General features: G+C 38.8%; 3 protein-coding genes across 6 annotated transcripts; 1 reads left to right on the top strand and 2 right to left on the bottom strand.

Annotated features, from left to right (window-relative positions):
* Nucleotides 1-8,816, bottom strand: LOC121635505 (heat shock transcription factor 2 binding protein). 4 transcript variants are annotated; one of them, XM_041978706.1, is made up of 10 exons: nt 8,792-8,816; nt 7,919-8,030; nt 6,738-6,873; nt 3,663-3,766; nt 3,419-3,568; nt 3,139-3,283; nt 2,946-3,063; nt 2,756-2,859; nt 308-507; nt 1-228 (listed from the first exon to the last, which is right to left on the bottom strand). In XM_041978706.1, exons 2-10 carry the CDS (start codon nt 7,979-7,981, stop codon nt 220-222), a joined length of 1,029 nt encoding a protein of 342 aa, XP_041834640.1. In that variant the 5' UTR covers nt 7,982-8,030; nt 8,792-8,816; the 3' UTR covers nt 1-219. The 4 variants fall into 4 exon arrangements, with proteins under 4 accessions (XP_041834640.1, XP_041834638.1, XP_041834641.1 ...); XM_041978704.1 differs by lacking the exon at nt 8,792-8,816 and adding an exon at nt 8,270-8,351; XM_041978707.1 differs by lacking the exon at nt 8,792-8,816 and adding an exon at nt 8,270-8,351 and having other exon boundaries at nt 7,934-8,030.
* Nucleotides 8,630-20,733, top strand: LOC121635504 (ankyrin repeat domain-containing protein 10-like). Its single transcript, XM_041978703.1, has 6 exons — nt 8,630-8,883; nt 11,161-11,313; nt 13,864-13,955; nt 17,661-17,887; nt 19,498-19,566; nt 19,659-20,733. The coding sequence occupies exons 1-6, from the start codon at nt 8,686-8,688 to the stop codon at nt 20,003-20,005; spliced, it is 1,086 nt and encodes a 361-aa protein (XP_041834637.1). The 5' UTR covers nt 8,630-8,685; the 3' UTR covers nt 20,006-20,733.
* Nucleotides 20,734-21,751: 1,018 nt separating this feature from the next.
* ccdc14 (coiled-coil domain containing 14) lies at nt 21,752-26,685 on the bottom strand. Its single transcript, XM_041978702.1, has 11 exons — nt 26,490-26,685; nt 26,285-26,328; nt 26,113-26,188; nt 25,800-25,872; nt 25,199-25,303; nt 24,870-24,965; nt 24,040-24,495; nt 23,686-23,838; nt 23,478-23,615; nt 22,382-22,484; nt 21,752-22,289 (listed from the first exon to the last, which is right to left on the bottom strand). Exons 1-11 carry the CDS (start codon nt 26,511-26,513, stop codon nt 21,872-21,874), a joined length of 1,686 nt encoding a protein of 561 aa, XP_041834636.1. The 5' UTR covers nt 26,514-26,685; the 3' UTR covers nt 21,752-21,871.
* Nucleotides 26,686-27,077: the final 392 nt, after the last annotated feature.

Below are 27,077 nucleotides of genomic sequence, written 5' to 3'. Positions count from 1 at the left end.
GAACGTAAACATCTTTAATTCGTCTCAAACCTATGACATCATATTGGTATTAAGAACAGATCCAGTGTGAAGAGTTTGTTTACAGTAAAATAGTTTAAACATGAAGCCTCTTCACTTCTCAGGTGTTTAACTTTGATTAAACTTTGATGCCTAAAGTTTTGAGCTCAAACACAGAAACTTGACATGAAGAGGTGTTTGCAGAGGTCGATGCAGAATCCATCAGTGACCCTGAAAAAAAACATTAAAAGTGTTATGACCATCTATAATATATCTGAACACAGCTTATAGCTGATGCTGATGCTGGTACCTGTCGGAGAGCCTTCAGGTCCTCTAAGGTCTGCTGAGCTGTAACTCTGAGGCTGGGCTGCATGCTGGACGTGAGCTGGTTCACACGAGCCTGGAGGTCTGGATCCAGCAGAGAGGAGCCCAGCTGGAGCAGAACATGGTCTTCCAGCAACATCGACTGAAGGAGGCGCAGACAGTTGAGACTCACCTCCCAGTGACCATCTGATGGGTAAACACATCAGACTTAGTACTTATCTTTACTCAGGTCTTCTAAATCCTGTAAGACTCATAAGTAAGTAAGTAAAATATTATTTATAACACCTATCAAGATAAAAATTACAATCTTCTTTCTGAAGGCCTCAGACAGCCCTGAATGATTAAATGTGAGGTTTAAAAAGGGAGAGCTGAGTAATCATGTCCCAGTCATGTCAACCTAACGTAATACTCCTGTGTGTGACTTTAAGAGGGAATAAATGTAGAAATCACCTGAATCTCCCAGTAATGTTAAGCTAATATTTTTATTATGTTGTTTTAAATACCCAAGTCTCACCTGTTAATTGCTGCTTCATCTATCAAGCAGTCATCCATTCATCCATCGTTCCCTCTGTCTTTGATTAATCTATCATTCCCTTCCTCATCTGTTCATCCCTCTCCTTGTCTCCTTCATTCATCCTTGCATACTCCTCTTCACCACTAATCCTTCACTCCATCTCATCACTGTTTTCTTCACTCTTTTATCATGAATCATTAGACACCCCAGATAAACCGATCAGAGAGGTGATGCATCTCTCCATCACCTCATCCATCCTTTCATTAAACCAGTAAACCTACATTGTTGAGGTGCATTTTTTTGCAGGTGGAATTTGATTTAGCCACAATTTAATAAAGTCAAATGTAATTATAGGATATATTAATAAATTTACTGTTAAAAATCTCTGATCATTTTGTGTTTAAAAGTGGACGTTATATTTTATTTTACACTGGGGAAGGAATGGATCTCTATCAGTCAGATTTTGACCAAGAAGCTGGTATTTAATTTGTTCTGGTGAACTTTAGTTTTTGCACAATTTAGAATTTTGTTTTTTGCTAATAAGTCTTCAGAAATGTTTATTATTTTTTCTCAGTACGTTACTGAAATATTGTAGATTATTCTTCAAAAATGAAGCAACAAAGTTGGAGAAACATTCAATTTTGAGTTATGGCAAATACTTTAGGTTAGCATGTGTGTCCTGTTAAAACATTTTCTCTAGAGAAGACCTTAAATATTTCAGCAAGACAATACTAAACCTAATACTGCACGGCTTAGTCATGGAAAACTCTAAGTGCTGACCAAGCTGGATTCAGTCAGATTTTAAACTAACTTAAAGCAACATAAAATGTGCAGCTAGAATCCTTCATCAGACCCGAGTGGGATAACATTCCTTTCCCTAAATCTCCAGCAACTAGTCTCCTCACTTCCCAGATGTTTACAGAGAGATATTTTAGGAGAGGAATGTGGTCCAATTCTGGTCTGATGCAGGTCCCTCTCCTCTTTAGTCTGCTGAACACTGTCTCCATGGTTTACAAAAAGAATATGAACTATTAAATCATATGACCACAGAGCAGTTTTTCTTAATATTTTAGTGATATTATACACTGAAGGAAAGTTATTTACACAGCACATTTCATACATAAGGCAACCTAATGTGTTGGATGTACTGTAGATACTGGCATCTTCAAAACCTTTGCAATTTTATACTGAGGAAGTTTTTGCAGATATTGTTCCTTAATTTTACATCTGAGAGACTCTGCCTCTTTGAAATGCTCTTTTTATACCCAGTCATGTTACTAGTCTGTTGCCAGTTAACCCCTTAATACTTACATTTATTTACAATTAAATGAAAAACAAAATAGATACAGTAACAATATGACATGAATTAAACAAATAACAATCAAAAGACCAGAAGAAGTTTTTGAAACATTTAATTTTTATATTTCTTGTATTTCTTTGTGAAGCACTTTGCAATGTTTATCTTGATAGCTGCTATATGAATAATATTTTACTTACTTAATAGGCATCAAGGGGTTAGTCTAACTGGATGTTAAATGCTCTTCCAGTTCTTTTTGATTTGTACCAGTAACTTTTCCAGCCTTTTGTTGCTCCAGTTCCAACTTCTTACAGATCAGATTCAAAATGAGCTCATATTTTCCATGAAAGGGTAAAATGTCTCAATTTCAGCATCTGATATGTTGTTTATGTTCTACTAGGAATAAAATAAAGGTTTATAAGATTTGTAATTCATTGCATTTTGCTTTTATTTGCATGTTACCCTGCATCCAAACTTTTTTGGAATTTGAGATTCTGAACTTATTTGTTTTGTTTTTTGATGAGTTTAACACCTATTTTACTGTATATCCAAAGGTCCAGCTTGTATAACAGAACTTAGATGTTCTGAGTGAGATCATTGTGTTTTTCTTTAAGTCTGCTTACCATCCAGCAGGGTCCAGATGATCGTCACCAGCCCTTTGTTCTCACTGATGTACTGTAGTCCTTTAACACTGATGCTGACATTATATAAAGCCATCAGCATCAACCTGCAGCAGAGCAGCAGCACGTTCATCATTACTGACATCTCTGGTTTACCTTGTTACATCAGACATTGTTCCGCAGCATCACGTACACTTTCAGTTTAGGGAAGATGCCAGGCTTCATCAGCTCCAGAAGTTTTATCAAAGTGTCCAGCAGGAAGCATCCTGAGCTGGACAGGAAGTCCCGCCCACATGTTACCGCTGCTATGTCTGATTGATGGGAAATAAGGAGATGAAGTAGTTCTATAAGAGAGACAAGCTGTGATACAGAAGCAATGAACTGACTTGTTATAGTCCCAACCAGAGCCAGCACAAACTGGTGCTCATGGGAGTTGTGGTCCTCCAATTGAGTTTTAAGCTCATCATCCAAAGACTTGAGAAAGCTCTCCAGAGTCTGAGCAGCTACGGTCAGGAAGGACTGCAGCTTCCCCTGAACCATCAGCACACACACGTACACACATTAGACATTACAACTCCACCAAGCACATGTGAGCGTATCACAGCTGAGAATCAGACAAAGATTGTTCGTCGTGGAAACAGCATCAGACTTGTGGAGAGGACTCACATCAGCTAACCAGAGTGTGACAGTGTCCTCTCTTGCAGAGCAGCTCCACAGCAAGCTGCAGGCAGCAGATCCCAGACCGGAGCAGAAGTCCGCCTGCTGCTGCAGCTCCACCCCGCTCTGCCAAAGCTGCTCGCGAAGCAGCAACTTCTCCTGCAAACACACACCCTTGGTAACGGACACCATGGCAGCAAACCATCCAGATATATATAAAAAAAAAAACTTAAAGTCATCCTTTTTTTCTCACCTCTCTCTCTTTCTGACATTCAGCCTGAGCTGCATCCAGTCGGGACTGAAGATGTGAGCATTCCCGTCGCAGCTGCTCCTGCTCCTGTACGAGATGCTCCGTCTCTACACACAAAGACCTTTATTTAACTTCAGGTTGGAGGCTACACAGCTCAGGTGAAGTCACATTAACAATAATATTAAATACAATCTGCAATTGATTTTTGTGAGCTTATCATTTCATTAGTTTAACAAGCCGACCACTGCAAGTCTCTCTGGTTGGGTTTCTCTACGTTTGGCAAATAAAAACTGCTACGGCAAGATTTTAAAAATAAAGAACAGCCTCTTTACTCAAAGATTTTCTGTCTATAACAACTGGTCTTTAAAAAGGTCATGTAAGAGATGGCCTCAGATCTGACTCTAGAAATTGGTGGTCCAGGTCCTGTGACTGTGAATCAAGCCCAGATCATCATCCTTCCTCCACCATGCTTCACAGATGGTATAATGTGTTTGTGCTGATATGTTCCAAACATGCTGCTGTGTATTATGACCAAACATGTCCACGTTGCTCTGGTCTGTCTAAAGAACACCGGGCCTTATGCATCAATATCTTCTTAGAAATCTTCTTAAAATTGTTCTTGAGTCAAACTTGAGTTTTTGTTTTTTTTTACAAAAATCCTGTCAGATTCACGAGACTGTTCGTAGAACGCAAAATTGTTTGTATCTTTCCTCTTATATGAATGCCAATATCTTCATCAGCTTAAAGAATGTGCCAGATGACCTTAATTTGCAAGTAAATGCCCAAAAATGCCCTGAAATGGTCAAAATTGACGGAGCTATGTGGAAACAGACAGACAGCGGTGAGAGAGATGAGGAATAATAACGAACATAATGTCAAAAGAATGAATGAAAACAAAAAATATTAATTAGGATGTGCACTGACACCTGTTTATGTCTTTTTTAAAGTAGTTATAATCACATAAAATCAGCGTTAGGTACAATCAGGTCATTAATTCCTGCTGATCTTGGACAGCAGCCTGCAGTCTGGTTTCGTGAGCACGTCCGGACGAACATCTTCATGGTGTTGTGGCTAAAGGTGGAAAAGGTACATTGTGGTCTAATTGTCGTTATATAGTCTACTGTACCTTCTAGCTTGTAAAGCTAATAATCACCTGCTGTGGCATCATTTTAAGATGTGGTGCACTGATGAATAAACCCTCCTGGTGAGTCTGATAGTTGGTCAGTGGTGTTATTAACCAGTTAACCAGGGCATAACCTTCGTCTCCAAATAAAACAAATCATAATAATAAAAATACACGGTTGTAGTAAATGTTAAAGACCACCACAGGTGACTTGGACATTAATGGCGTGGTGTTCTTGTGGTTGAAGGATCAGATCAGGCGTGTTCAGTCTATTACATCGATGGTTTTAGGAAAACCAGAAATAGAATTAAATCCATCTTTATTGCAAGTTGTTCTTGAATGACCAAAATGAATGAAAAATAGTCAAATTTTCCCCTGATGGAATTTATGTTAGGACACGATCTGCAGAATCTTGCTGTTTTTGTTTATTTTAAAATAACAAAATGTTCAATAAATGACCAAAACACGTTTTAAAAATCTGACAAAATAATTACTGTAGTTGAACTGTTCCATTTTATTTGAAAGAACAGCAGAAAACACAAATACTGGTTTTGTTCAAACATGTCTGAACTCAAATAATCCAAAGAGTACTTCTTAGTGTACGAAGATTTTTGCAGATGCCAAAATCTTTATAAAAAAAAACAGGACCTAAGAACAAGTGAATGTGAATGAGGCCCACTTTCCCAGAAGTCTTGCAGTTTGTTCAGATGCTGCTTTGCAAATCTAAGCTGTGCCTGGAGAGTCTGAGATGTAGCGTTTGGTTTTTTTTATTGCAGTTTCTTGATCATCACGTGGTCTGACCTTGATTATTGATAGACACCCTGAAAGTTTGGAAGAAGGTCGTCTGGCCATCAAGAAATATATATTTTGTCTGAAACAAAGCCAACAGCATCCCTACAGTGAAGCATGGTGGTGGCAGCATCATGCTTTGGGAGCTGATGGAATTATGGATGTGTTAAATACTTGGAAATTCTTGAGGAAAACCGGTTTGAGACTTGACACTCAAACAAGTTCACCTTCCAGCAGGACAATGACCCTCAGCATCCTGCGGAGTGTTTTAAGTGGTTTAAGTCAAACCCCAGACCTTAATCCAACTGAGAATCTGTGTCAGGATTTACAGCTTACTGAACACCAGCAGGATCAGCTTTACTTAGAAGAATGAGCCAAAATCTCAGAGGCTGGATGAGCTGAAATCATAATGACATTTCCAAGCAGACTGCAGCTGGGAATATTAATACATATACACCCACCTTTTTATTTTCTTTTATTACTTATTTTCCCTCCATTTTCCTTCATCAATTCAAACAGTTTTTTTTTTGTTTTTTTTTGTAAAGTTATTCCATAAATGCCCCAAATATTCTTCTAATTATCAGTTTATGGGAAAAAAAAAAAACAGGAAAACATCAAGAATAAAAACTGTAAGGGTGAACTGATTATATTTGTTGAATAAATAACAAGCTGCAACATGTAAAACATATAAATGCAAACTGGGGAAACCTCTGTTTTCATAAAGGTGCTAACACAATCAAATCAAATCAAATACATTTGATTAGGTGCATCTAGTTGCATCTGGTCCTAGTACCACATCACGGTTTTTTATTATATCCTGATACAAAAACCTGCATGTTGAAGCTGAGGTTTTTACACATGAATGTAATCCGGAAGCTATAAAATAACTCATAAATCTCTGTCTCTGTCTTGCCCACAAAAAGGAAATGAGTTTTTGGCGGATCATTTCTTTGTTGTAACAATGCTTCTTGGCAAGTTTTTCATCAGCACAAAGCAAATACTCAACTCTGCTGCTCATCCCACAAATACATTTTCCTAACAATTGCAGCTCCTTTTAAAGGGGAAATTAACAAGCTTTCGAACCGTGTAGGATTCATTACCCAGAAGCATTGTTACAATCACCACACACTCATGTCCTTCCTTTCTCTATGGACTAAGTAGCATACTTGTCTCTGCTCTTCGAGCTTTATGCAGCATCTCTGTCAGGTCTCCGTTCAGGACTCGGGGCAGGAACTCCCTAAGCTGCATGACTTCTGTGGTTAATTTCTCCAAATCTCTTTTCCTCACTCTGACAAAGCCATCCTGAAAGAGAAAAACATTTACAGCTGACATCTCTGCAACAGTAAAACAGGTTATTGTATTGCTTTATGACACACTGCTTTACTTTTGCATGAAATATGACGGTTTTTTTTCTTTTTGCAACACAAATCTCGTTTAATCATTGAACCAGATAGTACCTGTAATTGTTTTAACTACTGTTAAAATGTTAAATAAAAGTACTTTTACTGTTATCATATCACGTTCCCTTCCTCAGTTGTTTACAGTCTCTACCTTGCTGCTGTCTATTCACGAGTGAAAAACATGTTGGGTTAAAACTCATCCAACCTGATATGGAGATAAATACACATGCAGATATATGGCAAAAATTATATTCCAACACTCTAAAGCCCTTCTGAACAAACAGTGCAACAGTGCCATCATGTGGCAGCTTAAAAAAGGTGGAGAACTATTCTTTCAGTCAACAAAATGAAAGTCGTTGAAAAAGATTAACCTGAAAACTAAAATTACAAATCGGACTTGATTGAGTAGTTTTCTAAAAAAAAAAAAAAGAACATTATTAGTAGAAAACCAAACATAATATCTTTGAGGGACAAAGTCTAGTATAATATACTAGACATTGTCCCTTTTATATTAAAAAAAACACAGAATGTGGATGTTTGGAAAATGGTAGTAAATTCATTTAAAAAAGTTAGTTTTTATATACTGTTATATCAGTACAGACAGTGTGAAGCTATGTTTTTTCAGTCTATTTTTCCTTTCAGGCCTGCAAATTAAAAGAGAAAAAAAAGAAAAAGGTTGCCATCCGTTTTACAAGATTGGTAAAGTTAAGAAATAATTACAAAAAAATGTTATTTCAGTTGATGTTAGCAGTCAACCGTGGGTTTGTTTATTTTCTGAAATGTGCCCAAAGATGGTGTTTTCATAATTTTACATTAAGGAACGTTTTTCTCATGTTTGAGAGACTCTAACTCTCAGAAATGCTCCTTCTGGTTGTTTCTGTTGCCATTAAGTAAGCAGTCCCAAAGGAGCAGAGGTTTGTTTCTTTAACTCATAAGCGGTTGTTTACCTTTAAATCCTTTACCTTTCCTCCATGAGTCTGAGCAGACTTCCCGCCAAAGGATGCTGACATCTCGTGGTTTTTCCGTCTGCAAAGGACTCTTCCAAGACTGTTAGGAATGCTGATAGCAAAAGTCACTGGATTAACAGCGTGTTCCATCATCGAATTATAAGAATGGAACATAAACACACAGACTAGCAAACTTTTGTCATCAAAGTTGGCTAAGAAATGTTAAAGTTTCACATTAGTAAGGAAGTCTGAGTTGTCTGATCCAGCACAGAAGATAATTATGAACATGACATGCCTCACTCATAATTACAACTGAAGAATTCACGTCTCTGTGTGGTGAAGCGTACTGACCTATTTTTAGCCCAAACTGTAAAAAAATAACAAAAAATGATCCGATATGTGACACTCCGGTCCGGGTTTTGTGTTTTTCTCGGCGGGCAAAGAGAGGCTTATGTTGCATTTGGTGTACGTCGGACGTGGATGTGTAAACTCTAATTTAATTTGTGTTTCACTATATAAATGGTTAGTTTTTAACCTTGTTTGGGCAAAGTGGCTATAATTTGGAGTTAGTAACTTTCTCTTACTTAAATATTAGGAAGTACTCCTTTCTCGTGGTAATTTATTTAATCATTTCTATGTGGACATTTAAAATCCCGACTTCCCAGATGGCAGTGAATGCCGCATTATTCGCCTTTTGTGTTTGAACGCCTCCTAAACTAGAAGTCGCAGAAAGAAATATCACAGTCCAGCACTTTATTAGTTTTCCTATGTCTGTGGGACTAGAACCCGGTTTCTGTAGCGATGAGGTGTTTTTTAGCCAGTTTCCCGTTCACCGCGCCTGTCGGGATGGAGACGTAGCCGCTTTGATCTCACTGTTGCAGCAACTGTCAAACGAGGGTCATCTGACGGCTGAGGACTCCTGCTATGGATGGACCCCACTGCACTGGGCTGCTCACTACGGACAGGTTGAGTTGTCGTTACTTACCACCGTAAATGGTTTAGTCAGAGTATGACGATATTGATAGATTTAAGAAGAAATCCCTCCTACAAAAACTAGATCCAAATTCAGTTTAACTCCAATCCTAGCTTTGCTTATTGTTTCCTTAACACGGTTAACTTTTAAAAATATTTAGATCATAAAAATTTATCTTCAATAAAGTGTTATTTAATTGAAATAACGTGCTGTATTCCCCTCTAAGCGAGGGGTAATGTTATGTCTGGACACCTTTGTATAATAAAGTTTTATTGAATGGAACGTAAAAGTAGCCAATTGCGGCGTTTTGATTGGTTTACATCGGAGCCAATCATAATTCAGGCGCCAAATAAAAACCAGGAAAAGCTCATGTTTTTTTTTTCTCCCAACTTTATTCAACAACATAGGCACTGCACAAGTTAGGGTAACAAAAAACAAACAAAAAACATCTTTGTTGTTATAATGGCCACAACTGTCCATCAGACTGTAGATGGCAGAACAGAAAATAGGAAAATATCTGTAAGGCATACAGATCAGTTTAAATAAAACAACATAAAGAGACACATAAGGGCAAAAGATACAAGAATATATCATTTGAGCATTCTTATCCTTGTATTACATAAACTTTAGTTATTTAAAATAGCAGACAAAGTTATTAATAAAACAGTTAAATGACAGATTTACACATTATAGTGTGAATATGGTATTTACCCAGAGAACTAATGAGGTTACTGTGTAAGAGCTGTTATTGTCTAGACCATAAATTAAATATGATAAAATAAGTAAACAGGGAAATATTAATTTTAAGAGAAAGCCTATTCTGAATGTTTGACCAAAATGTGCTTACAGGAGGACAGTTAAGAAAATAAATAAATAAAAAGTAATTTCACATTCTGAAGAACAAAAAGGACAGTCACAGTTGAATCTCTTAGCTAGGAAGTCGTTAACAGAGTAAATTCCAGATATTATTTTATAGTGAGTTTCTTTAGCGTTCGGAGGAATAGGGTAAGACAAGTAGAAAGAGAAGGACTTCTATTTTAAGGAGGAATCTACATTATTCCTGACAACAATACATTGAAATCCCCAAAAGTCTTCTGTTTTAATGTAAGACTTATTAGCCTAGTTTAACATCACCAGCCTTTAAGGAAGACAAAGTGGGAGTGATCTGATAGAAATGTAAAGCACTCTGAATTATACGCAACAAAGGAACAAGAATAGCTTTGCAGACTTTTTTGTACTCTTTCCTTGAAGTAGAAAAATTAAACGTTTCAAGAAAATCCTCAAAAGATTTAAAGTCCCCTTCACAATTCAATAAGTTGCATACAAATAAAACACTTTAAACCAGTCGGATTGAAGGTAGACCTACTAACAGTAATAACCGTGGTATTCCATTGCAATGAGCTATATGGAGAAAAGTTTTATTTTAACACATTGCAATGCTTGTTTGTTAAAATTGGAAAGTTAAAACAGGAACTTTAGGAAAAGGTCATATTTCTTTAGTAATTTTTAAAACTCAGAACATTTCGGCAAAAAGAATCGACTCTTTTAGCTCCCAAACGGCTCTTCTAGTAACTATTCTAATTTAGTGTAATAATAATATCCATATAATATCCATATATCATTGAAATTATTCTAAATAGTCATACCTGATAATCTTTTAAAATACAATAACTTTACATGTTTAAAATAAAAACATTAGAATAAATAAATAATTATGCCTAATACTGCTCATGGAAGTTGTTAGTAGACCCTGCTCAAAATAAATAAGTGAACAAAATTTACACTTTGCCTTTCTGTTATCTATATATTTAAAAAAGCTTCCAAACGTTGCAGACTTTCTACTTTTACTCCTCCCCGACTCTCCTGTCCATCTTTACGCCCTCCTTTACCTGAAGACTACACAAAAAATGTCAGAGAAACATGTTAGAGGCTCCATGTGTGACATCTGCCTCCACTGGCTGTATGCTGAATTTTTGGGTTAATTTGTCTGCACAAAATTGCTGTTTTCTGTTGTGCATCAACCAAGCATGTGCTATTTTGATGGGTATGCCAAATTGTTAGAACTCTGGACATAATAACTAATCCACATGCAAAACTGTAAACCTGTGTGAATAACACCCAGCGCTTCTTAATGTACTGAAATTTTACTACAAACTATAATGTGATGAACTCATTATGATGACAACACATGGATTATAGAAGCACATCTAAAGAGATTTTACCACTTATTTGTTTCATGTGCAAACAAGCTTGTGTTCTCCTACAACAGCTGGAGTGTTTGGTGCACCTGGTGCAGATGGGATGTGAGGTGAACACAGCGACCAGCCGCTTCAACCAAACACCGACACACACTGCTGCATTTGGAGGACATCCTCACTGCGTAGTGTGGCTGACTGAGGCTGGAGCTGACATCAACAAGCAGGTTTGCCTCTCAGATCACTTCTGAAAGTTGTGATTGTTCAAGTGTATAGGTGCGTTTCCATTTCCCCTAGAATTGCGCAAAAGCTAAATATTGCAATAACAAACCGGTAATGGAAACATCTACATTTTGAAAAAACTCAAATATCGCTAAAAAGTTTTTACGCTCTCATGAGGTGGTTTTTCAGACGTGTCGATATAGAAGTATATGGCAAAAGTGTAATGGAAACACTTTTCTCCCATTTACGCTTCACCGGACGTGACGTAGCGGGTCACGTGACCAGTTCGTTTCAAATAGAGATGGCGTAGTGTGCGTAGACGCAGGAGGAGACGGGAATCTTTTTACAAATAATTAATGAAAAAATATAATCGTCACCCTTGACAGCAAAAAACGGCGAAATGCAAGAGTTTTACAAAGATTTAGAAATCTCTATCCTCCTCAAAGCGGAGTCTCGCGGGATGAGATTTTACGAGAATAACGGCTAATGCGCTAAACGCCTTTCAATGGAAACACCTGCAAATCGCAATTGCACTTTATCGAAATGTTAGAAATATCGTTTTTATTTTGTGAAATACTGTAATGGAAACGCAGCTTATGATGTATAACCCCAATTCCACTAAAAACTGAATACAATGATATGTAAATCTCATAAACCCATATTTTATTAACAGAACTTAAACATGTCAAATGTTGAAAGTGAGACCTTTTAGCACTTTTATGCCAAACTATCTGGATCTGATGACAACATGTCTTAAGACCTATTTATGCTCCCTTACGTATGTAAATAGCGACGTTCGCTTTTCTTACGTCGCAGGCTTCATACTTCCATGCTTCTTTTGTGTTGCTATGGTTAAGTCAATTCCTTCACTAGTGGGCAGTGCTGAGTTTAGATTTCACTCCCTCGAGCCGACATCTGTTTCAGACACTGTTTAGCAGCGGTAAATAAAGAATTGCATAAAGTCTTTCTTTAAAAGCTCGTGTAATTTCTACAGTTGTGTCTTCATTCTTCTTCTACTCTTTTGTTCTCTTCCTGATCCTCTTCTTCTCTGGTTTGTTTCTTTCACTGGTTGCAAAGCGAAAGCTATTGTGCTCAGCACCGCCCCTGCGATCTCCGGTGATATTGCACTTTCTTCTTCATCAGACGAAACTGTCCATCCGTCTTCAGCGTTAAGCATAAATGGGCCTTTAAAAATGTCTGGACAGATCCATTGATTATGTAGCATCCCCTCTTCTTTTCAAACCAAGCTGTAAACATCTGTTACTGAAGAGACCAGCAGCTGGACTTTTTGAATATGAAAATTTTCCCATTCTGCTCTGGCAGTCCTGGGTCATGTGGACTGCAGGCAGGCCGATTCAGCACCCAGACTCTCCTCCTGTAGAACCATGATGCTGGAATAGGCTTGCTCTGTGGTTTAACGTCGTCTTGCTAAAATATGCAAGGTCTTTCTTGAAAAAGAATGGACTTTTTAGCATTGATGGTGACTTCACAGATATTGACTTTTTGGTTCCATCTCCCACTTCTCTTAAACCCAGAAGACACGGCATCTAGAGGCTGCTAGATGATGGAGAAAATCGTAATAACAATTGTGTTTGTTCAATATTGAAATCACGATTATTTAACATGGTTACTCACTGTGCCAAGGCAGGATAATTACCCAGGAGTAACACGAGGCAGGACCATCCCTGCTTTACTTATTGTTTATGGAAGGGGGGGCTTATTTTGGCACCACACCAGACCTCATATCACCGCTCAGGGATGGGGAGGGGTCAACGACAGGACTGCTGCTCATTGAAAATGCCAAAATCCAAATCAAAATTTGATAAATTGCACCATCGTACGATGCACACAGGGATTCCTCCTGATTCTCTGAATATTTTAATTATGTCATACACTGTAGATACTGTGATCTTCAAAGTGTTTGTAATTTGATAACTTTTTAAAATTATTCTGCAATTTTCTAAACTCAGTTTGTCTCAGATTAGTTGAACATCTTTCCTTCTGAGAGACTCTACCTCTCTAAAATGCTCCTTTTTATACCCAGTCGTATTACTGGCCTGTTGCTAATTAATCTAATTAGTTGTCAAATGCTCCTCTAGTTGTTTTTGCTTTGTACCAGTTACTTTTACAGCCTTTTGTTGCTTCTGTTCAAACCTTTTACATATGAGTTGATGCCATCAGATTCAAAATGAGCTCATGTTTCACATGAAATGGTAAAATCTCTCAGTTTCAACATTTGACAAGTTATTTATGTTCAGTTATGCTCTATATGGTGTGCAAATCATTTTATTGTTTTTATTCACATATTTTTGTTCTAGTTCTTTTTTCATTTAAACGATTTGTTACAAAAAATCAAACAAAAGTCCTATTTAGTCCACAGGTATGCAAGAAACCTCAGTTTGGGTGTTGTAGTTAATGTCTATAGGATGATTTGATTTATTTCCTTGTGTACTTGCAGGTCTTGCATGAGAATGGTGCAGAAATTTAAATGAGCCATGTTGTATTTTTAATGCCCTTCACTATTTCCTTTACACGGTTTTTCATTGTGTTTTTAGGACTGTGTTGGTGAGGCTCCCATTCACAAGGCAGCCCGCTCAGGTAGCTTGGAGTGTATCCAGGTGCTGATGATAGCAGGCGCTAAACTGCAGTAAGTATTCTCCTCTCTGTCTATGAGTATGAACCAGATTTAGACCGGATGTTCTCACCAGGTTTCCTCATTTTACTTTTAATTATTTTGTCACCATACGTGGATTGTACAACATGGATGTGGTTTTTCATGTCCTGTCTAATAAAGTATGGCACAGTTTTTGTTAAATAATCTTCAACAGTTTAACATGATTTGACCCTGAAATTGTAAGTGGGCCAAAATTCCCTTCATATTTTTTAAGATAACTATTTCCATTTATAAATATTTTCTCAAGAATTTGCCAAGATGTCTTAGATGTTTCAGTAGCTGTGCAGGCGAAATAACACTCAAATGCATTTGATAAAAATAGAGTTATATGTCTTACTTATATTTTCTGCATTCACAGGTTGTAAAAATTTGCTTGGAGTGTTATTTGTGTTGTCTTTTCTCCAGCAGCTGCACAGATTAAAATCTTCTGTTTTAGAAATGAGGCAGAAATAGTAAGAATGTGGACATTGTAAAAGCTGAGAACCTCATGTGTTTCTATCTGGATGTTTAATTTTAAACAAATTCTTTGCTTAAATAATGACTAAATTGTATTTCAACATATATGAAGGTGCAAAAATGCAGAATTCCAGTTTGATTTCTCTTGAAAAGGCTTATTTAGCCATTTCTTTTCACTTTAGGGGAGACTCTTGGATTTTAAAAGAGCTGTTTGTCAACATCAGTTAAGAAAAAAACCGAATAAGCTACAAATTGTACCATTCTCTCAGATGTTTAGGATATTTTTTTTTTATGAAAAACTGAAATATCTGACTAATAACTTGTTTTTGTATGGCACCTTTCTAAATATTTAAGGCCGCTATACAAGGTTAGGTTACATAAAAAGACATAAACATAGACAAGGTCCAAAGAATAAAGTGATTTTGTAAGCATTGGTGACCAGATGATGAGCCAGCTTTAGTAACCGAGGACCAAGGTCCTTACCACCGCCCAGCTCGCATTGCATCAGATCCCCCTGGCCCCTCCTATGGTTGGTGAGCCCATGGCAAGGGGGATCCATGTTGCCTCTTTAGGCAGTGCCCAGTCACCAGGTGCTTGCTATTGAGCCCCACCCCTGGCATGACTCCAGAGGGGGGACCCTGTATCCCTCATCCAAGCAAGTGAGGGCAAAAATCCATTGTTCTTGTACAAGGAGGTCTTTTTGAACCACCCTAACCTAGGACCTGTTTGTCTTGGGTGACCCTACCAGGGCCATAAAGCCACCCAATATATTAGCTCCTAGGATCATTGGGAAACACAAACCTTGCTACCCCAATAAGATGGTAAGAAGCTCGTCATCCAAGAGGGGCTCAGGTTAGAGTCAATTCTCCTTCCCACTAAGAGGAGCCAGATGAGGTGGTTCGGCCATCTGGTTGCCATCTGCCTGAGGAAGACCCAGAACACACTGGACAGACTATGTCTCTCGGCTAGCTAGCTAGCTACACGATAGGATCTCCAGTCTTTTGCTAAAGGGACACGGAGGAAAAGGATGGCGATGTATTGGTGGAGCTCAGTGTTTGTGAATTAAAATATAGGCCACATTGTTGGATAATCTGTCCAAGGGGTAGCATTTAAATGATGAAGGGGCCCAAGAACAGAACCTTGTGGCACACCTTATTTGACCAGAGCTGGGGGAAATAAGACTATCCAGTGGTGACAAACTGTTTTCTGTTCGAGATGTTGAATTAAAACCAGGAGAGAGCTGGTCAGGTGAACCCTAGGTGGAGGGACAGATGCTCAAGAAGAATGGTGGCAAGAAGATGGCAAAGGCAGAGATGATTGCCGTATCTTATACATCCACAATCGTACCTGTCAAAAAGAGAATACAACAGATTGTTGCTTAGTTTACCCTCTGCTCTGGTTTCCTGTTAGGGTTAGAAAATGGAGTTCACTCAGTTGTTGCTGTCATTGTCATGAAGACCAAGAGATGCAATATTTACCTTCTTCTACTCATTACTTCCTCATCTCAGTGTCTTTGGATCTACCTTCAAGAGAAATCAAATTAGTGGTGTTTAATTTGAAAAAACCATCATGAGCTTTTCAGCTTCAGTATCAAAGTCTGCTACCGTCAAGTGAGGTACTCTACTGCCTGACTGCTCCTAACACTTGATAATGTTTCATAATATGCTGTATTATGTATAGAAAGCCTAACCATGAGCTACCATTTCTAAACTATATTGGCAAAGACAAACACCCAACTTATTCTGATGTTTTCCAGCTATTGAATTTGAACATGATTTTCTGGAGTAGTCCCAGAAAGAGGAAGCAATCCAAATAGGCACTGCAGAATCTGCCGCACGTGCATCTGCGAGCATCACAGCTCTGAGAATGAGTGTTCACTGTCGTTTCTACACTTTCTGCAGCTGGCAGACTGGCGAGGTATTTCCTACAGTGATTGGTTTCAATGCTAAGAAGTCATGATGATAGTCGTGTCTTTGCCTGCATGCTTTACTTACAGCTGACTTAAGGCTGTTATGAACTCTGCGAGAAGCGAGAACCTTTTTCTTGTTCTTGAGGCCACAAGACGGACGTGAATGGGGACAGTTCTCCTCACATCAGTCGAGCAGAACTTTCTTCTCGTGAGGCTCCGAGAAGTATTGTGTGATTGGTCGAACATTTGAGGTTGGTGTTGTTAACCTGGAAAAGAATGAAACTGACAGTTGTGGCTTCTGCATTTCTCATGCAGGATGAAATGACCGGACCAATACAAACTTTTTTCTTGTTCTTGCGGCCTCGAGAACAAGAAGAAACGTCTCGCTTCTTGCGGAGCATGTAACGAGCTTTACTTCAGGACTCAGGAGTTACTGTAGAAATCGAAAAAGCTGAGGTTCAGAAACATTGTGCAAAGCAAGCAGGTCAGGAAATGTTCACAAGAGATGCTAACTTTAAATTCACTCATACTAAATGCAAGGAAGCTTAGGAAGCTTGTATCTGCCTGTTTGAGCAAATGCAAAACAAATTTTTCAGCTTTTACTGTTTTATAATCAACCCACAGCTCGGCTTATAAAATAATGTGAAGAAATTACGTCCTTTTATTCTAAAGTTTTAGTCATCAGAAAGAAAAAAATCAACCTCAGGTGAACAACACATAACATGTTACACCATAAACATATACTTACAACACACACACATACACACACACATATATGTATAGAAGCAGTGAGGGTGTACTGATTCTGCATATATATATGCAGAATCAGTACACCCTCACTGCTTCTAGACATTTTTTTTCCCATAAATGGATTTTTATGGATTTTTGGGGGGTTTTATTGTTAAAAATTATCTATGAATTTAAATATATTTCAAATGAGTGAAGTGAAAGGGGGAAAAAACTCATCCAACCTCTGGCTTTTAGTCCACTCTTCTAACAATAATGGCTCCTTAAAGTTGGATGGTGTTAAGTTCTAACACACACACACACACACACACACACACACACATATATATATATATATATATATATATATATATATATATAAACTTTTCATTAATTTCTCAGTAAACAATCTTCTATTAATCAGACTTAAATTTGCTCCACTGTATGTTGTTAGCTATAGTTTTTTTCAGATAATATAGAACTTGTGTTAATCTCCCTGCAGTAAAACAGACCTCCAGATTTATGTCAGATTGTAAAAGACAAGACGACACAAAGGAGTTTGTCTAACTTTCCTTCTGATTGTTCAGGTTAAGGAACGCCAGTGGGCAGACGGCAGCAGATCTGGCCCACGCTCACGGCTTCCACGACTGTTTCTGCTTCATCTCTGACGGCCGCACTCACCTGCAGCCGCTCGGCGGAGTCCACCTGAATATTGTGCCAGACGGAGATGGCTGTGGTCAGGGTCTGCTCAGCAGGAAGAGGCCACTGACCGCCACAGAGCCTTGTCACGTGAAAAAAGCCAGGAGAGCTGAGGGTAAGTGTGTGGGACTAGGTGACAGCGCAGAAACGTTTTTATGTATTTTATAACGAGGTTGGAGCACAAAATGACTTCATCTGAGGATGGTGTAGTGTTCCGATTCGTTCCCAGTGTTGTACATTAAGTTAGACTTATACTTTCATGGCATCTGCATACGGTAAGGCCGGCGCAGCTGACACCGGTGAAATGTGCTCTCACCCTCGAACGTAGGGTTGCACTTTCTAATGCACAAATTTAGCAATAAGCTCCAGAAATCTGGAAACATGTAATAACAAACCAACCAATCACAAGAGAGTACTTCTGCGTAACCGCACTGCAAGCAGGAGTGTGCGTCGAGCGTCCGTAGACCTACACAGTGACGCCATGACTGACCTCACACAAACAAACAAGTATAAATCCAGCCTCATGGAGCACCAGGAGGGCCTCTGGAATAGCAATACAGCATTTTGATGATGAGTAAATAATTGTGAAATAAAAATATAGATAGCTATATATAATTTCAAATTCAGCTATTAATTCATACAAAAATTTGAGGAATTCCATATTGAAATTATAATTAATTTTCCATAAATGATCAGCCCTGTCTCCAACATCTGATTTAGTGAAGACGTCTCCTTGCTTCCTTTTACTGTTTCACCCTCACTAGATATCTGAACCTGATCCATCTTCATAGATCTGTGCATGGCTGTCTGATGATTAGCAAATTTTACAGTTTCTCAAGCAAACACCATTAATTCTGAAAAGTAATATGAAATAAAGGCAAACAGTATCTAATGTTATCAATATTTTTTATTCTTCAGCTTCACGTGATGGTGACATGGATCTGATTGACATGAAATTGATGAATTTAGCTCATTTTTGCTAGCACGTCCAAAAACAATACTTTTGGGTAAATATGTGCTGGTATAAACTATGAACCGCTAGTTTTCTCCTTCTCAGCTGAGTGATAAACAAACGCAACAAGAGAGAAAAGCAGATCAGCGGATCAATGACAGCTGTCATGATTCACAGCAGGAGAAGGAGGAGGAGGAGGAGGCTGCTACGTTGCAGTGTGCAGACACAGAGATGACCAGAACAGTGACTTTTGCGTTAAATTCGTTAAAAATTTTAACACGATTACATAAATTAGTTACTGCCATTAACGCATTGTTTTTGACAGCCTTAAAATAATTGTTATTTTTGTTTTAATATGTAGTTGTGTTTTTATTTTGTTTGACCGTCCCACCTGAGAGGTTTGTGCCAGAAGGATGAACAAAAAGTCACAAAGCAGAAAGCTGTCGGGATAACTGTGAAGATGGTTGGAGCAACATGCGATGAGAGAATTAAGCTAAAAGAAACTGATAACAAAAGGATTTACTTTCTAACATTAACAAGTGCACAAAAAATGACTTTATAATCATAAAACTTTACTTTTAAAATGTACTTTTTACAGGTTTACTTTTGCTTATATTCTTAATTTTTCTTTATATTTTAAATATCTTAGAAGGCTTGTCTCGTCTTTTTGGCACAAACATGATTCCATACAGTTCTGAAATATAACCGAGAACGTTAAAGCCAAACAGTGAGAACAACTTTATGTTTTTCTTGTGACTTTTTATCGTCTGCAGCTGTGACGGTGCAGATTCAGAGCAGCTCTGGGGAGGAGGTGGAGAACATGAACCTGGAGCTCAGCTCAGGTGAGTCTAGAGCTTCGTTTTTATCCGTCTTGGATTATAAAACCGTTAAACAACCGGCTTTTGGGTGGACTGCTTCTGGTTGATTGTTGCAGATGACAACACCAAAGCAGTCATGAATGGACGCCATCACACACTCCCACCAACTGAGCTAGCCGATAGCCTCGCCTCACCACCGTCACCTCCAGGAGGAACACCTCCTCAGCGGGCTTCAGCTGAAATGTGTGGCTCGCTGCATCTGACCGAAAGTCCTAGCAGCTCCATATTCCACCGGCCTGAATGGTGGAGGCCGACAGGAGCAGACTGCGGAGATTTCCTGCACTACGGACACCACCACGGCTTCGGAGACACAGCGGAGGACCTGAGCGACAGCAGCTACCTCCTACACAACGGCTACAAGCAACCAGCAGCCAGCACCATCAACCTCTATCACGGATCATGAGCGTCCTGCAAGTTAGGGAAAGATTACCCATCAGTATTTTTGGAAGTAATCCTTTTATGCCATTTAAATATCCAGGAAATGTTAATCCCGTTTCTTTGAAATCGACCTGACTTTAATAGCTTTATACTGCACCGCATGGCCTTCATCAGCAGGTGTGGAGCTGGAGGTAGAAAGATCAGGAACATCAGATTATTCATTCCCCACCAAAGAAAGAAAAACGTGTCCCTAAACAATTCAAACGGTCTTAATTGTGTGGTGAAAATATGTTGCTGTAATTTGGAGCAACTAAATCAATGTTCTAGTTTAGATGGTGATGTGAATGACCAGGGAAATAAATGGAAAGTTGATTTATTAAGGGAAAAAAACAGGACAAAAAAAAACTGATTACTTTTTCTTTTTGTGATCAGGTACTTCTTCTGTATTAACGTAGATGATTGTACTGAGGATGAGTTTATTCAGAATCGTAGCATTTTTAGTCCTTTCTGAGCACTGACACTGAAAAGTCTGGATCTACCAAAGGGAATATTTGATATGTTTGGATAAGTTCTGACCTGAAATAACGTGTTATTTATGCTCTGGAGCAGGTGAACGCCTTTACTCTATTGAGCTGTTCTCATGCTTTTGTAACGCTAACGTGAGGGAATGTGAATGTGTGCCGAAACCTGCCTTATGAAGCTAGTTTTCTACTTTGTCCCGGTTTGTTAAATAAAACTATTTTACCTTTTTAAAAGAAATTAGTCCTATCTCATTTTATCTGATGCTTTTGGAGATTTGCAGTTTATTTTTTGATGATTCAATTTAATTCAGCTGTTTGCACATTACCAATTCAACAGTCATCTCAAAGTACTTTACTGTCCAATTCAATCAGATTTACTGAAGTCCAGTTATAATCCGATTAAAACTACTCCAATATATGATCCACATTAGCAGCAGCTGAGCTAAAGGGATGGATACGGGTCACTAAGCCAGACTTAATTATGAACTTTATTAAAAAGGAGATTTTGAAACCTGATTTTAGAGATGGTCTCTGCTTCCTGAAGCTAAACTGGGAGCTGGTTCCACATAGAATATGTTCCTAATTTTGGGAAGGTTAAGTAGGCTTTCCTAGAAACCTGTTTTATATACAAGTCAAGGGACAGATCCTGGTCTAAAATAATGCCAAAGTTCCTCACAGTTATACTGGGAGTCAACTTAAAACCATCGAGAGTAATGACATAGAAACAGTGTCTTAATTTTGTTTAATTTCAGCTATAATTTCGTCGCATCTTTAAAAAATTGTCCTTAAAATTTCTTTTATCACTGCATCTACCGATCATTTCCCCTATTTCTTTAAACTATTTAATACTGTTCTATTAATCATTCAAGCACAAAAAAAAAGATGAACCAGTGTTCTGACGACACGTCCAACTTCGCAAAAAACAACTTTAAATTGAATCTTTAGGCTCTTTGTAACTAGCAGCTTGTCAAGAAGACACATGGATCTGAAAAAAAGAAATAACAGTTTGACAGAGAAAACAGGATTTTTGCAGCAAGGAGGAGCTATTAGCTAAAAACTGGGCATGTCTCATGTTGTGCAGTGTGTCCTTAACACATCAGAAGAAACTGGACAAGCCTGGACACATGAAGACATAAAATAACTACAGCAGATTAAACAAATCCTGAACCTGAGATGAATGGGGACCTTCATCTGATCCATCTATGGTTAAATCTCATCAGAAATGGTCTCCAAGGGAAACGGGGATAAAATGCTTTTTAAAAAGTTTTATTTTATTTCTTAAATTTTACTTTCTTTAACAAATCAGAAAAGTCTAAAAGCAGAATGCTTCACAGGCTGTAGGAAAGCGTAGTTTCTACATTCAGTTGGCGTCACTTCTTCAGGTCCAGTTGAATTGTTTCCTGCAGACTGGCAATGCTGGCGTCCAGAGCTGCCAGGCCGTCTCTGAACGCTGCCTCGTCTCTGGTGTTAAAGGTTGACCCGGACTTCATGCTCCAATAAGACCACACAGATTCCCCGTCACACTGTGATGTACAGCTGAATGGCCGCCCACATCTAAGGGTGTCACCCACACTCAATGGTTTGGGATGAAGGTTCTGTTGAGGAGCAGCCGTACACACAGGCTGCATGTGAGTGGGCTCCACTTCGCTCAGAGACATCAGGTACCGGTTGATCCGATCAGCGGAAGGCTCGGCTGGATCCTGTCCATCAGTGTGTTGGCTGAAATGTTCTGTGACTGAGTTTTCATCAACATCACAACGATCTGAATAACACTGCATCTGAATAAACCTAGACCAGACCAAGACAAGACATAATTATCAGTTAGGGTTAACTGTGGGACCGTTCTCTTTGAGTACACAAATTAAACATCATTCTTTTACCTTTTCAGTTTTCCTATCTCCTCCAGTCTTTTCTGGGAAAGTGCGGCTTGCTCGCGCTTTTCTCGCTCACTTTCTAGCAGTCGACTTCTTGTAAGCTCCAAGTCTGCACACACGCACAAAATTAAAAAACAAACAACAATTTAAATGTGTGGTTCATTCAGGAACAGTATGCTATGACTTTTGTAACAAGTCACAACAGAGTTTCTACAAAAATAAAGAAAAACTGCTCAAGTTTGTCCCATAGAAATGAATGAATGAAAAACGACCCATGTTTGAGCCCCATAACTTATACTTTCACATAGGAACTTCATTTAAAGTCTAAATGGGTCACAGAAGATAATACATTTAGTGTCTGAAAGGACATTTTAATATCTTTTACAGTTTTAAGACAATTTCTGTTTATGTTTTATGAAAATTAGAGATTTTGCCCCAGAATGCTCACTAGGGTGCAACACTAAATTTTAATCCTGATAATCAGTCACAGAAATTCTCAAACATCTTTCAATCAGATTCTCTTGTATACATACAAATTATACCTCAAAATGAGGCCATTTATGTCTTCTTTCATCCAATGTGACTATTATCACAATAGACTTTACAGTTTTCTCTCAAATCGCCTCGGAGTGCAGGGTGCACCCACCCCAACTTTATGTAGAAGACAGTAAAACCATAAAAATGACATCTGTGTTTTGATCAGACATTTCTTCCATTCGCGGTTCAAGAATTTTTTTTATACGACCTTTAATTGTCAAACAGTGAGGGAACTTTTAGTGTTCCTGTTTAGAGTTGTGTGTTAGAGAAATAAAAGGTTTTTGATGGGGGCAAACGTCTCAGCATCATAGGGAGACTGTGCTCCTTAAAAGATATCCAGAATATGAATTTAATAATATTAAACAAATATAAACAGCATGAATATAACAGTCTTATTTAGAATTAGATAAAAATCTCCATTCTCTAAACATGGCTAACCAACTTCCTCATGTCCAAAACATCTTCAGCTATTAAAGACTTTCTTTTTTTGGAGCATAAAAACGCAGCTTGCACTACAACTTAATAAAAAGTATTGATCAGGGTGGTGGTCTTCAGAAGTTCGAACCTTTCTTTATGAGTGAATTCTCCACCTCTGTGTTCTGCAGCTGGTTCTGTGTGTCCTGAAGGGCTTTCCGTAGCTCTGCCAAGTCATTCTGGAGCTCCTGTAGTCTGGACTGAGCTATGAGGAGTTCATCCTGCAGCACTGTGGAGAAAACAGGACTGATTTATTTAATGACAACACAATAATACACACACAAACACACACGTTTTACCTTCAGAGTTACAGAGCGTTTCCTCTTCCTGATAAATCTGCTGTAAAGATGCAGCCACCGCTCCAAAAGCCGGGATGTTTGAGCCACTAATGTTCAGCTGTGGTGAAGAAACAACCTGCTCCAGATGGCTGAGCAGCCTCTCTGCTTCACTGTCTGCACACACACACACACACACACACACAAAGCAAACCAGCCAATCACATGGCAGCAACTCAGTGCATGTAATCATGTAGACAGGGTGAAGATGACGTACTGAAGTTTAAACTGAGCATCAGAATGAGGATGAAAGAGGATTTAAGTGACTTTGAACGTGGCATGGAAGGCTTAAAGTAAAAACAGATGAAACCTGGTTACCTTCTCCAGAGATCAGAGTCCTGAGTTCTCCCAGCAGACCCTGAACTGTTTTCATCTTTTCTTCTGTCCTGTCGCAGCTCTCCTCCTCCGCAGGGATTTTATCCTCCTGTCTCGTTTCCAGCTGCAGACTGGACATCCTCGCCGTGCAGATGACAGCTGGCTGGGATTCTGCACATCTCTGGATGTTTGTGTCTCTAACAGGAACCAGCTCCTCTTCTCTCTCTGATTCACAGTGTGTGTGTTCAGAAACACTCCGACCTTCAGTTTGACCTGTTAGAGAGGTTGGAAGCTGAGCAGGAAGCCGGACGGTCATGTCAAGCTGAGATGGAGGGTCAGGGTCTGAAAGGTTTGGAGGTTTTAGGTTGTGACGTTGCAGGAGTTGTCTCGAAGTCCTTGGAGCTGATCTGCCAGGTCCATGCAGGCCTGACTGAGAACTCTGCTGGTTTGTAGCCAATACTAGAGGACCGAGGTGAAAAGGTTAGTAGAAATTAATCAGTGTTCTATTCTTTGCTCTCAAATTAAAAGCTTAAATGAGGTGGGTGTAAAAACTGAAGGGTCAAAGATGATGCCTCCTGACGTAAGAGGGCTTATTTTTTCTAGCTATCTGGTACCAAGATGGCAAGATAAACAGTTCATCTACAGTCTCTACACACACCTGGAGGATCTAAAGAGTCTCTAGAGATGAGGACCCAGAAGCACTTCCAGCCATTCACCACTACTTTTATCCGTCTAGATCATATAACACGGACCAGAAAATTTAATCAAGTTTAATTAATTCCTTATGCCTTCTATATTTTACCACATAAACATCCCCAAACACACACACACACCTGTTTTTGTGGGCAGTTTCTTCATGGTGGTCTTTCCCTCTGAGGTCAATGGTCTTGATTTTGCTCCAACCTTCATTGTTCTGGAAAGAGGTGAAGCTTAAACACACACACACACCATGCATTATTGTTACAGCTCACCATCTAAACATTCAATGATTGTTTTCTCACAACAAACTAAAGATGGAAATAATCTGAGACATGAAAGTGGTTCAAATGTGATCACTGCAGAACTTTTAGGAAAAATAAATAAACAAAAACAGTTGCTGCAAATAAACCAGACAAACTGAACACTGAAGCTAAACTGAAACTACACACACATGCACACACACCTGTTTTAAATAGGAGCTTCTTAGTGCTCTTCTTTCCGTGTGAGGTGGAGGATGGTCTTGATTTAGTTGCTCCTGTTTTTAGTTTTCTGGAAAGGTCTGGAGAGGCTTAAACACACAAAACACACATCATCACTTTTATATCTGCACTGAATGATTCCCTCTGCTCCTCCGTTCTCTCAGAGAGGACCAAAATTTCAGAAAAACCATCTAAAAAGACTAAAATAATTAGGGTTCACATGCATGTTACTGGTGTCTAGGGACTTGAGATAATGCTGTCTGTTACTATGCCGGATTAAAATTTCTACTCTCACAGGTTTTTCCCCCTATTTGACAAAGGATGACATATTATTGATCACCTTCAGCAACAAAAAACTTTCCTAACACTAATATTTTGCATTAAAATACACTTCTGTTCTCGTTTCATGAACTTTGGGGTCTAAAACTTTGAGCATCAATTGAAAATAAACATCATTGCCCTGTTTTATTATTTTTTTTTTACAACCCCAATTTTAAAGACGTTGGCTGGGCTACAAAGTTTTAAGGTCACAATGTTTTTTTAAAAAAAAGGTATGGAGTCTAGGTTATAGATTAAATATCTGACCTGCATTGTCTGTCTGAAGGATGCCATTTAGCAAGGCAGCACAGTAGTCCAGACCCTTGTGGAGAGAGGTGGCCTGAGGGCAGAACAATAATTTTACCTTCCGTTCATGTTAAATTTACTTAACAGAAGAAAAAAGATGGAGCTTGCAGTTTTGGTTTGAGCATCACTGTTCCTTATATCTTGTAAAGGGAGTTCTAGTTCTTAGTTTCCAACATCTGATAGTTTCTGAAGTGTCAGATGAAGGTTTTTATGGCATTTTATGTTTAAGCTGAGACTAACAATGTCCATCTGTATAACATTATGAAGCAGGTACCTGGTCCTCAGAGTCTGTGGAGTACAGGGAATAAGCTGGGTCAGGCCGGGCTGCTTGCACCACATTTGGGGATAGTCTAATGTGACAAAACATGTGGATTTAAGGAACTGTGGACAAAACATAACGTTAAAATGTCCTCACCACAGAGGTGGTTAAAGGCTGCTGGACTCACCTACCCACTTTACCTGCTCCAGTCAGTCTTCCTGATGTCACCACCTGTCCATCACAACACACACCTGCACTTTAGCAAGCTACATTAAAGTTAAGGCTTTATGTTTTCAGCCAAAAAAAAGCTGGTCTATTTTTCTCCTCAATCTTCTGATCACGTGACGCAAACTGCTAGTTTTTTGAGTGGTTTAACGTTACTTGAGTCGTACCTTGTTTTTAGCTTTTCCGTCCATTGTTCGTGGCGGCTTCAGTCAGAAATCAGACTGAAAAAAAATGTAGAGATGTTGGTTAAGAAGTGGGCGTCTGTTCAGGGTCTGCTGTCCGCCTGGAAGTCCAGAGAAGTGGTGTTTTCTCTGGAAAACACTGTCTGTGGCTTTTCTTCTTCTGCAGTTTATTAGCTGTTGCCAAGCAACATACAGATGCGCATTACCGCCACCAACTGGTAAGGCGTGTAGGACAGGACAGAGAAAAAACTGTCCTCTAAATTCTCTTAATCAACCCAGTTTTAGATAGAAAATTATTAGGTGCGCACCATCTCCTGAGCTGCCCTGTAAAATACCCTGAGTTTATCTACCATTTCCGTCCTTTTTGTCTTATATCTGTTGCAGTAACCAGTTTCATTTTGGTTGCAGTATACACCGACCCATCATGTTTTCATTAAGCCAACTATGTCCCAATCTCAGTTTTGATATAACACGATCGTATTTTGTCATATAAACTTCCTTTATCCCATTTCTCTGTACTCTGTAAAACCATCGTCCCTTCCCAGTTTCTACCAACGCTCCTTTATTTTGTTT

This window comes from Melanotaenia boesemani, chromosome 24 (assembly GCF_017639745.1).
Source record: "Melanotaenia boesemani isolate fMelBoe1 chromosome 24, fMelBoe1.pri, whole genome shotgun sequence".
NCBI lineage: Eukaryota > Metazoa > Chordata > Actinopteri > Atheriniformes > Melanotaeniidae > Melanotaenia > Melanotaenia boesemani.
The sequence above is the reverse complement of the archived record's forward strand: the minus strand, read 5'-3'. Positions and strand labels throughout refer to the sequence as shown.

Excerpts from the sequence above, each read along its gene's own strand:
- ccdc14 (XM_041978702.1), bottom strand. The coding sequence starts at position 26,513 with ATGGACGGAAAAGCTAAAAACAAG. Across the intron at positions 26,329-26,489 it reads ACGGAAAAGCTAAAAACAAG|GTGGTGACATCAGGAAGACT; the intron begins GTACGACTCAAG and ends TGTGATGGACAG. Across the intron at positions 23,839-24,039 it reads GACTCTGATCTCTGGAGAAG|ACAGTGAAGCAGAGAGGCTG; the intron begins GTAACCAGGTTT and ends GTGTGTGTGCAG.
- LOC121635504 (XM_041978703.1), top strand. The coding sequence starts at position 8,686 with ATGTCTGTGGGACTAGAACCCGGTTTCTGTAGCGATGAGGTGTTTTTT. Across the intron at positions 8,884-11,160 it reads GGGCTGCTCACTACGGACAG|CTGGAGTGTTTGGTGCACCT; the intron begins GTTGAGTTGTCG and ends CTCCTACAACAG. Across the intron at positions 17,888-19,497 it reads AAAAGCCAGGAGAGCTGAGG|CTGTGACGGTGCAGATTCAG; the intron begins GTAAGTGTGTGG and ends TATCGTCTGCAG.
- LOC121635505 (XM_041978706.1), bottom strand. The coding sequence starts at position 7,981 with ATGTCAGCATCCTTTGGCGGGAAGTCTGCTCAGACTCATGGAGGAAAG. Across the intron at positions 3,767-6,737 it reads AGCTCGAAGAGCAGAGACAA|AGACGGAGCATCTCGTACAG; the intron begins GTATGCTACTTA and ends CTTTGTGTGTAG. Across the intron at positions 3,064-3,138 it reads TCTGGTTGGGACTATAACAA|ACATAGCAGCGGTAACATGT; the intron begins GTCAGTTCATTG and ends CCCATCAATCAG.